General features: G+C 57.5%; 2 protein-coding genes across 8 annotated transcripts; both read right to left on the bottom strand.

Annotated features, from left to right (window-relative positions):
• Nucleotides 1–1,327: 1,327 nt before the first annotated feature.
• On the bottom strand, nucleotides 1,328–6,037 carry TMEM25 (transmembrane protein 25). 7 transcript variants are annotated; one of them, XM_019468986.2, is made up of 8 exons: nucleotides 5,926–6,037; nucleotides 5,315–5,408; nucleotides 4,712–5,023; nucleotides 3,991–4,281; nucleotides 3,654–3,785; nucleotides 3,286–3,316; nucleotides 3,029–3,129; nucleotides 1,328–2,894 (listed from the first exon to the last, which is right to left on the bottom strand). In XM_019468986.2, the coding sequence occupies exons 2-8, from the start codon at nucleotides 5,382–5,384 to the stop codon at nucleotides 2,704–2,706; spliced, it is 1,128 nt and encodes a 375-aa protein (XP_019324531.2). In that variant the 5' UTR covers nucleotides 5,385–5,408; nucleotides 5,926–6,037; the 3' UTR covers nucleotides 1,328–2,703. The 7 variants fall into 7 exon arrangements, with proteins under 7 accessions (XP_019324531.2, XP_019324530.2, XP_019324528.2 ...); XM_019468985.2 differs by having other exon boundaries at nucleotides 5,315–5,486; nucleotides 5,926–5,972; XM_019468983.2 differs by having other exon boundaries at nucleotides 5,315–5,486; nucleotides 5,829–5,939.
• A 111-nt stretch (nucleotides 6,038–6,148) lies between these two features.
• On the bottom strand, nucleotides 6,149–9,810 carry TTC36 (tetratricopeptide repeat domain 36). The gene is made up of 3 exons (XM_019468991.2): nucleotides 9,590–9,810; nucleotides 8,860–9,048; nucleotides 6,149–6,443 (listed from the first exon to the last, which is right to left on the bottom strand). Exons 1-3 carry the CDS (start codon nucleotides 9,705–9,707, stop codon nucleotides 6,181–6,183), a joined length of 570 nt encoding a protein of 189 aa, XP_019324536.1. The 5' UTR covers nucleotides 9,708–9,810; the 3' UTR covers nucleotides 6,149–6,180.
• Between the last annotated feature and the right edge of the window lie 134 nt (nucleotides 9,811–9,944).

Here is a 9,944-nt window from a genome sequence, read left to right on the forward strand (position 1 = left end):
GTCACCACTAATTCCAGGACATTTTCATCACCCCAAAAAGAAACCCCTATTCATCAGCAACTATTCCCCATCCTTCCCTCCCTCCAGTCTCTGGCAACCACTAGCCTGTTCCGTCTCTGCCCATCCTGGGCATTTCATATGAAAGGAGTCACACGTGGCCTTTGGGCTTAGCTTCTTCGTTCAGCATGTTTGCAAGGTTCACCCAAGTTGTCATCTGATGGGCTTTGACTTGCATAATGAGCAGGCTTTTTCATCTGCATTTTCTCAGAAAAGAGTCTCATCAAATTCTCCAAGGGGTCTGGGACTCAACGAAGGAACAAGGAATCTCGGATGCTAGGGATACGTCTAGAGAACTGGAACACTAGTTTCAAAGTCCACTGCATCACAAATACTTGCAAGGATGGATTTGCCACGAAGAACCCACTTTTCTGACGAGGTAAGACCATGAGGGCAACCGAGGGGATGCACAGGGCTTGTAGCCTTGCCAAAGAACCACCAAGGAAAGGGCTCCGGGACCTCCCAAAGGAAATGGCAGAGGACAGTCAACAGAATTGACAGCAAGGCACCCTGGCCTTTAGAAGTTCTAGGCCCAAGCAGCTTGCAAACAAAACCAGCAGAGGCTGGGGACACCTGGGTGGCTCAGTTGGTTAAGCATCTGACTCTTGATTCCGGCTCAGGTCGTGATCTCACTGTTCATGAGTTCGAGTCCTGCATCAGGCCTGCTTGGGATTCTCTCTCTCTCTCTCTCTCTCTCTCAAAAATTCCTCTGGGGAGGCTGGGGCAGCCTTAGTCCCTCCCACGAAGGAAAATACCCTACAGAACAAGAGAGAAGGGAGGGAGGTAGCCGGAAAATTCAGAGCTACGCAAGCCAAGCCCATCTTTGTTCAAGAAAATAGGATATAAATCTGCCCTCAAAAACTTCATCCCATTTCTAGTCTTTTTTTCTCCCTTACGATCCTCCAGAAACAAATTCGGGAAATCAAAGCCTAGTCTGAGCCTTCCGTACCTCTAGTCAGGACAAAAGGGCTAGCATGGCTTCGCCACACTCCTGAGAGATGGAGAGTCTGGCAAGCGAGACTCAGGGGCTGGAGAGCTGGGGTCCCTGCGCCAGGACTCCCAAAATAGAAAACACGAGCCTTGCTGCTGAGAACAGTGTAATTAAAGAAGTAACGTTATTTTTAAAAATAAAAGATCTGAAGCAAACAACGTAGAGTGATAAAATTTAACAGAGTTGAATAGTGGATACACAGGTGTTTCCCCTACTTAATGTGTGATTTAAAGATTTCGTTTTAACACCATCTACGAAGAAATGAACAGACGTGTCACATTCGTTGAGTCAAGTTTATTAAATTTACCATGTGCTCAGCACTGTCCTAGGCAGGAACATGAGAAAAATTACAAAACAAGGTTTCAACAAGGGAAAAATATACTCTGCACTGTATTAATTTGCAATCATTTCCATGTTGCTTTCCAAAGAGTTCTTAGATTGTTCTGTGGTGTGTGGTCCCCTCTTTCTCCATGTTCCCCTAAAGCTTCTAGCTCTGTCAAACAATGTGCCACTATGACCATCCCCTGAAGAAGAGGATGGACAGGAAGAGCGGCTTCCTGCCGATGAGGCAGTTAGGGAATGGTCATGGGGTCCCATGGTGGGGAGACATGCCAAGAGGGAAACTGTCAACCCCGAGGGCTCAGGGCGCTCACAGCGATTCACACGAAGGCCAGACTTAGGGAAGCCAAGGAGAGGGCCCGGAGGCCCTCACTTACCCCCTCCCCAGGGGATGTGCTTAAAGTGCTAACACAGTAAGAAAATGATGCATAGCTACATGCGGTCTTGGGTGCCCCTAGACTTCCCATCTCCCTCTTCTCCTCCTGACTTGTGCTAATACCAGGCACTGGCACCACCGGGGGCCAGGTCAAGGGAGAAGTTTAGTGCCCAGTGAAGAAATGGGAGAAGGTCCAACATATAACCTATGATGCCCAAGAGGAGGCACAGACAGAGAAGGGCAGAGAGGTATGCGGCAAAAGGGACTGGATTGTGCTTGGCCCTTCCCCTTGGGCCAGGGGTTGGTTCCTGTGCAAAGGGCAGTTTGGTTCCCGATAGCTCTCCGGGTCCTAAATTTTCCCTGAGGGAACAAAGCTGCATAGCAGGGGAAGGAAACTGAAGACATGCTGGGCCCTCCCTCTCCCCCACCCGGGCATGCCCCCATGCCAGCCGTACAAAGCGCTAAGGGTACTGGCGTGTGACACAGGGCAGGCCCAGACCACACTCGGCAGGCGCGTGCCACAGTCAGATGCTGGATGACCTGCCAACACACCTGGATAAGAGCTCCACCCGCCTGCGCACAAGCATCAGTGAAAGCCCCCAACCTGAGTTAGAACAAGGGGCTAAGGTCCAGCTGGTGGCTCTGCCAAGGAGATCTGTGCCCTGAGGGCCAGATCCCAGTGAAAGGTGTCACGTGGATGACAGAGGGCACCCTAGCCAGAAGGGCGAGCAAGAGTGGTAGTGGCACGACCTGGCCACAGAGCCAGGCAGAGGCTGCCTTGGAGGAGGAGGAGGGGGCCCAGGAGCCAAGAGGGCACCCCCGCCCCCAATTTCGCCCGGCTCAGAGCCAGATCTCATCACTGCTCACACTGGACACTCGATAGATATAGCCCAGCATTGGGAGCCGGATGAAACCTGCAAGATCAAAGATGCCGTGAGTCTCAGTAAGCCTCACTGCCTGGAAACTTGGAGACCCAGAGGCCTCTGGCATAAGCACAAGGGCTGGGGAGGAGAGGAGGGGGGCCGTGGGCCCATGCCCCTGTACCTCGGCTGGTAAGGAGGCCACCAGGCTCCGGGTCCAGCAGCTCTGGCCGGCTGCTGTCCTGAGCCATCTGCCGGTCTGCTGGTTTCTCTGTTGGGTGACAAACGGGGTGGTGCCCACGATGAGGAGTGTGCCTGACAAGGCCTAGCCCCTCCTAGTACCACGGTCTCTCTTTTCCTCAGAAGCACCTCTGAAGATAAAGCGGGGACAAACAAAGGGTGTACCTCTGGAATCCGGAGTGAGGTCGTTGAGCTGAAGGTTGGACGGGAGGGACATGTTCTCCCGTGGCAGGCGCACGTTGTTGAGTTTTAAGTTGTTGGAGTCACTACAGGGTGGACAGAGCCTGGGATATGCCCTAGCTCCAGCAGGCACAGATTCCTGCTTGGGGGCCCATTCCAGAACTAGGGAGAACCCCGGGTTTCCAACCGTCCCCGTGCCGCATCTCAGTTCAGCTCAGCCAGCCAGCCCCAGGAAGAGTTACCTAGAGATCAGAGATGGGCGCCGGGAGGGGCCTGGGGAGAAAGAAACCACACACTTTCTCAGGGTGCCTACTCACTCTGGGCTCTTCCCCGATGCCCTTTCAGACCCAGGACCCCCAGGACCCCCAGGACCCCCAGGCAAGGATCTCGCCAATGCCCAGCCTCTGGGACAGACTGGGTTCCCAGTGCTCAGCCCTGAGTTGCATCTGGTTTTACACATGGCCATGCCCAGGGAGACCCTTTCTGCCGCTCGTCAGAGAGGACTTGCTCTGCCTAGCCCCACATGCTGCCCTCGCTGCTCCTCCTTCTCCCTGCCCCTCAGCCATCCTCTCTCTGCCCAGCCCCCTCCCCCTCCTGGCTCTGGACCTACCTTTGGTCTTCTTCTCTTTCCTGCAGACCAGGCAGGCCACCAAGGTGCTGAACCCCACCAGCGTGCCCAGGGCAAGCCCTCCCGCCACAACGATGCCCAGCAGCGGCACTTCCACTCGGGTGGCCAGGAGCCCTGCAAGTTGTCCTCTGGTTAGGTTCTAAGTGGGCGGGGTCCCCAACTCTGAGACGCTACAGGTGCCACTCAGTGCTCCTTGCCCAAGGTGGGCGGCACAGCTCGTTCACGAGACTCACCCAAAGGGCAACTAGTCGTCCCATTTATGTACCGTGATCCTGCACCCACCTGAGGCTTTGCCGGGCCAGTCGCTGGCAGTGCTCACCCGGGGCCGGAAGCGAGGCGCTGGTGACACCCACGTCGTTGGCGGCCACCACGGACAGGTTGTGCGCCAGGCTGCGGAGCTGCAGCTGCACTGTGTGGTTAGTGAGCCAGGGGTAGCTCTGGGCATCCAGCACCAGGAAGTCAGAGGCGTTGACAGTCACCGGCCCATCCTGGTCGATCCAGGTCACGTTGGCAGGTGGGTTGGCACGCACCAGGGCAAAAAGGACAACCAGGAGGCCTGGGCCCTGAGCTTCCTGGTACTTGGCCCCAACCTGGGCAATCTCTGGTTTAACTGGTACAAAGCAGAAGCCAACATATTCTCACCACACCTCTCGTACTCCTTGCCCACTCTTCCCAAACCCAGGAGCGAGCCGGGGGCCTCGACCTCTCCTTTAAAAGGCTCTGGGAAACAGGATGGTTGGGTCTCCCTGAGAGGCAGCACGTCATAGTGACCAGCAGTAGAAACACAAGAACCAAGCTGCCTGCATTCGAATCCTGGCTCTGCTTATGAGCCGTAGGACTTAACCAATCTGTGGCTCAGTTTTCTCACTTGTGAAACGGGGATAACTAACAATCACCTCATAGGATCACCCTGAGGATGATGTGAGTTCATACCTGCAAAATACGTGTGTGTTAAATGCTCTATCAGACCACCTGCCTGGTGGCTGTTGGGGGTCCCAGGGCAGAGAACCTCTCTCCTTGCCCATCTCAGAGGCACTCACATTGCACATTGAGGATGACCGAGGCATTGGCTGACCGGCCACTGCCCGGGTCCTGCAAGGAGCAGTTGAGCTCATGCTGGGCCCTCTGGGCAGTAACAGTGAAGGTGCTGGTGCCTCCAGAGAAGGCCTCTCCGCCCACGCTCAGCAGTCTTGAGGTGCTGGCCTCCTGCAGTTGTCCATCCAGGTACCAGGCCAGTCGGGGGGTCCCAGGCCCCCCTGCCACCCGGCAGGTGAAGGCGTGGCGTTCGTTTTCTCGAAGTGCCCGCTCGGCCCAGGTCTGACCATCAATCTGTGGTGCCAATTCCCCCCAACCTGGAACACAGCAGGGAGTTGTGGGGAGAGCTGGGAGAAGGTCGGTACTGGGGTACTGGCCTGTGACCAGCACGACATCCGCTTACAGAGGGGCAGAGGACCAGGGGCCAGTGCACTTGGTTAGGTTCGCTCACCAGGAATTGGCTGGACCCTGGGGAGGTGGGTGAGGGGAAGCCAGCTCTGGTCCCTGTGGCCTGAAGCGGGTTCCCAAACCCAAAGTGCAGACAAAGAGGGGAAAGAGGGGGGTTGCCCCCAGAAGTGCTCAGCCAAGGGGTAAACGGGGGTGTGTACCTGAGCTCAGAAGGGCTGGCAGGAGCAGCAGTGTATGCGGGAGGGCAGCTGGGCCTGGGGGCAGCGCCATGGTGGCTCAGGCCTGGGCCCCAGGCTGCCGAGAGAAGGGGGCGGGCCTCGACGTTAGCCAGGTGACCGCACGCAGGCTCGGTAATTCCTCCGGGAATTTACTCTCCAGAAACAAAAATAAACCGTGCACCAACACACAAATAGAGCCTGACCCGCAGCGGCGAAGACGAGGACGCGAACAGCCCAGCGCCAAGGCCGGAGCCGACCCAGTGGCTACCAACCCACCTTGCGGGCTCAGAACCCGGCGCCGCCCCCAAGGCACCATCAAGCGCCGGCTCGCGGACGCAGAAACCGCGCGCCACCGCGCAGCCCGCACTGGGCGGCTCGCGCGCACGCGCACAGGCGGACACGCGGCGCAGTGCCCCTCCCCCAAGGGGACCGTCCTCCGGACCCCTCTCTCCCACTCCCCTTTACCCTCCCTTCCGTGGCCCCACGCCCCCTTTACCACCCTCCGGGGACCAGGCGGAAGCGGGCCGGCACGGCGGAGGTCCGGGCGGCGGGGGTCGCACGACAGCTCCGCCCCGCCGCCCCAGGCGGCTCACCTGGCGCCCTCCCCACGCTCCTTCCGAGCGACTGCTCCTGTCTGCGGGGCGCTGCAGTCCGCGGCGGGGCCGGGCGGGGCCAGGCGGGGCCAATCAACGCCCGAGCACGCCCACCCGCCCCCTCCCCTTCCCGCCCCGCCCCGCCCAGCTCCCCGGACCCCGGCCGACCACGAAGTGCCCTGCCGCTGCGGGGCCGGCGGCTGGACGCAGACACGGACGCGAGTGGGAGAGAGCCGGCAGCTTTATTGGGTCGTCTCAGCGGCCGTTGCGGGGCGCGCGCAGCTGCCGCATCATGTCGGCCAGCATGCGGTTGCACAGCGCGGCGTAGGGGTTGAGCAGCACCAGCTGGCGCCGCGCGAACGGGCTGCCCAGCCGCGCCGCCCGCTCGAAGTCCCTGCGGGCGTCGTCGTCCCGGCCCTGCAGCCGCGCCAGGAGCCCGCGCTGCACGAAGCCCTGGCGGGCGGCGCGACCCCGGCCGCCGCTCAGCGCCACAGCGCGTTCCAGGTCCTCCAGGGCGCCTGCGGGACGGAAGGCGGTCAGAACCGAGGCCCCGGGGCAGGGCCACCCAACACCCGCCTGCCCTTGCTCCTCGTCACACGTGCACACTGGAGGAGTTGGCCACACTATGCTTTAAAACAACTTTTTCCTGGGGCACTTGGGTGCTTCAGCAGGTTAAGCAGCCGGTTTGGGCTCAGGTCATGATCTCATGGTTCATGAGTTCGAGCCCAAGTGGGCTCTGTGCTGTCAGCCCCGAGTGCTTGAGGTCCAACTCTCTCTGCCCCTCTCGCGCTCTGTCAAAAGTAAATACACAGGGGTGCCTGGGTGGCTCAGTCGGTTAAGCGGCCGACTTCGGCTCAGGTCATGATCTCGCTGTCCGTGAGTTCGAGCCCCGCGTCGGGCTCTGTGCTGACAGCTCAGAGCCTGGAGCCTGTTTCAGATTCTGTGTCTCCCTCTCTCTGACCCTCCCCGTTCATGCTCTGTCTCTGTCTCAAAAATAAATAAACGTTTAAAAAAATTTAAAAAAAAAAGTAAATACACATTAAAAAACGTATGTTTAAAACGGCTTCTCCCTCACCTGTTCTCCCTGCTGACTGCCTTTCCTCATTCTTTGTCTCCATGATCTTCCTTATTTTCTATCTATTTTCATTAAAGGAGGTCTTGGAGTCAGGGCTGGCCCCGCACATTGTCGTGTCTATCCTTCTCATGAAATACTCGGATTGGGCATTAAACTCTGAATTCAAACTCAGGCAGCTGTTGGTATTTTAGGGCCCAGCTGCAGTTTTTCTGGGCTCTGCCCAGGTCACTCATGCTCTCTAGTCTAAAGAGCTGTCAGGGCGCGTGAGAAGCTCCAGCATCACCCTACAGAGAGGCTGATCTCTGTCCAGTCTCTGTGTGTTTTGATCCCAGAACCCAGCGAGGGCTAGGCTGCCCAGGCCACCGAGATGGTTAAGAAGCTCTCTGATCGGGGCGCCTGGGTGGCTCAGTCGGTTGAGCATCCGACTTCGGCTCAGGTCATGATCTCACGGTCCGTGGGTTCGAGCCCCGCGTCGGGCTCTGTGCTGACAGCTCGGAGCCTGGAGCCTGCTTCGGATTCTGTGTCCCCCTCTCTCTGTGCCCCGTCCCTGCTCATGCTCTGTCTCTCTCTCTCTCCCTCAAGAATAAATAAAACATTAAAAAAATTTAAAAAAAAAAAAAAAAAAGAAGCTCTCTGATCACAGAAACTCTCTGATCATAGCGTTTCTGGGTTTCCCTTGGAGGAGCCGGTCTGGAGGAGTGGAAAGCCTTTTCCAGGCAGCATCACCTCTGTTCCTCTCTGGGCTTTTTATCTACAGACTGTCCTCAGCTGCTTTTACAGCCCCACTCAGCCCCCTCCTGCCAAAGCCAGGCAACCAAGCCTGGAGAAGGGGTCCTTGGTTCCCCCCACTGTTCCCAGAATGTTCAAAACCCTTCAGGCTGGCGTTCCTGGCTGCAGGAGCACCTCAACCACCGTGACAGTTTTCTGTGGTTTACACCTTCAGTCTGCCCTCCGGTCTCCAGCACGGCCTTCTCTGTCCCATTGTCCCCCTTCCAGTCAGAGTTGCCCAAGGGCAGCAGGTTCAATCCGGTCACTCCCCAGTTAAAATCCTTTTAATGATTCCCCATGTGTTCAAGACACAGTCCAACCTGCCTAACGTTGCCATCAGGCCCCTGTTTACTTCTCCAGGCTCTACTCCACCCTCCCACCACTCCCCATTCCAGCCAGCCTGGAGTTCTGAAGTTCTCTGTACTTTTCCATGCCTTCTGGGTCTCTACCTGCCTGTACCTTCTCCCACTTCCTCTCCTCCATCCAGCTGCAGCCTCTTCACCCTTTCAAACTCGCCCCTGGCGGCAGGGGGTGGGGGTGAGGGGTGGGGGGCAGACCCTGTGCTGAACCTTCTCAGCTTGTCTCATGGTTGTGGGTCTGTCCCACCCCTCGGACTGTAAGCTTCTTGAGAAGCAGTAGCACAGGGGCATTAAGAGCACAGACCTTGGAGCCCCACCACCTGCTTCAAACCCCAATTCTGCTACAGTCTTCTTCTTCTTCTTCTATAAAAGGGAGGTGCCAATAGCACACAGCTTTGGGGGTTGTTGTGAAGTTACACGGAAAGTGCCAGACACCCGGCACGGAGTAGAAGTAGTTCCTGTGGGTGGTCTATCTCTCCTCTTTGTCCTAGCCCACCGCTACAACAGTAGACTCTCATTAAATGTTTGTTACATAAACGAATGGAATGCGATCTCTTTGACCTTCCCAATAGCCCCCAAGAGACTAGCAGGGCCCATGCGATAGCTCTTATAGGTAAGAACATAGGTTCCAGAACAGTCCCAGCCTCCAGGCCCCAGTCCCACAACCACTCCATCTCTGGTCTGTGGACCCCAGGGTCCCTTCTGTGGAAGTTCCAGGGCATCTCCCCTCACCTGCCACGTCTCCTTGGAGTCGGCGGGCCTGGGCTCGGTTGTTGTAGGCGGAGGCCCGCTCAGGCAGCAGGCTGATGGCTTGGCCAAACCTCTCCAGGGCCGTGCCGAGGTCGCCAGCCTCCGCTGCCATCACCCCTTGCAGCTCCAGGGCCTTGGATTGCTCCAACTGTGCTCGAGGGAAAACTCCATCTGTGTCAGGAAGGGAACAGGGAAGGGACAGGTGTGCAGCTGGGAGCAAGAAGCAAAAGCCAGCTCGAGCTTTGGAAAGCCGGGACCTGAGCCGGACGGGTTGGCTGGGACGTAGGATTGGCTCAGGGCTTGGCTGGGAACGGTGCGGAACCCTGAATGCCTGCTGAGGCTGTGCATGTTGAGGTCAGAAACGTTGAGCAGAGCCCCTCCCCACCCCTTCCATCCTGTGGGGAGTGAAATGCCCCTGTTATGACAAAGATGTGAAAGTTTAGCACCTCCCCGCGGCCCCAGTACAGTTGGGCTTGGATTATGGGGCAGACTAAGTGGTGAGGGAAGGTCAGAGGTGTGAGGGCTGAAGGACAAATCCTGGCTTTCTCCTTTTGGCGGAGAAACTCTTGCCGAGCCCCCAGCCTGTGCACCAACGATCAGTAGACCTCGGATTCCAACCTCAACCGTCATTCAAGGGTCACAGAACAAGGGGCCTTGTGAGACTACCGTCCTCTGCCACCAGAGGAACACTGCCGTCCAAAGTCGAACTCACCTTCGTCTCCTTCTTCCTTCTCCACTTCCTCTCCCACGTCCAACCCAACAAGGTCTCCGAATGGGGTGTCAGGGTTGAAGATGGCCTGCAGCACTGCCTGATCATTGGGAGTCCCCATGGTGCTGGTGCCCCACTCCCAACTCCGAGGTGACTCAGGATGGAGGCAAGGGGGAAGGGGGCTGAGCCTCACAGCCAGCTCATCTGGAGGGCAGAGGTTCTGTTTGAGGTCCATCCCCCATGAGGAGTGTCTTGCAATCCTTGGCTGTAACGTAAACCCAACCTCATTTGGCCCGGGGTTAGCAACTCTGGCTTGGCAAAATATTTAAAAATGTTTCTTAACTCCCTACCCCGGTCC

Source organism: Panthera pardus, unplaced genomic scaffold (assembly GCF_024362965.1).
Source record: "Panthera pardus isolate Hobbes unplaced genomic scaffold, ASM2436296v1 HiC_scaffold_12, whole genome shotgun sequence".
Lineage (NCBI taxonomy): Eukaryota > Metazoa > Chordata > Mammalia > Carnivora > Felidae > Panthera > Panthera pardus.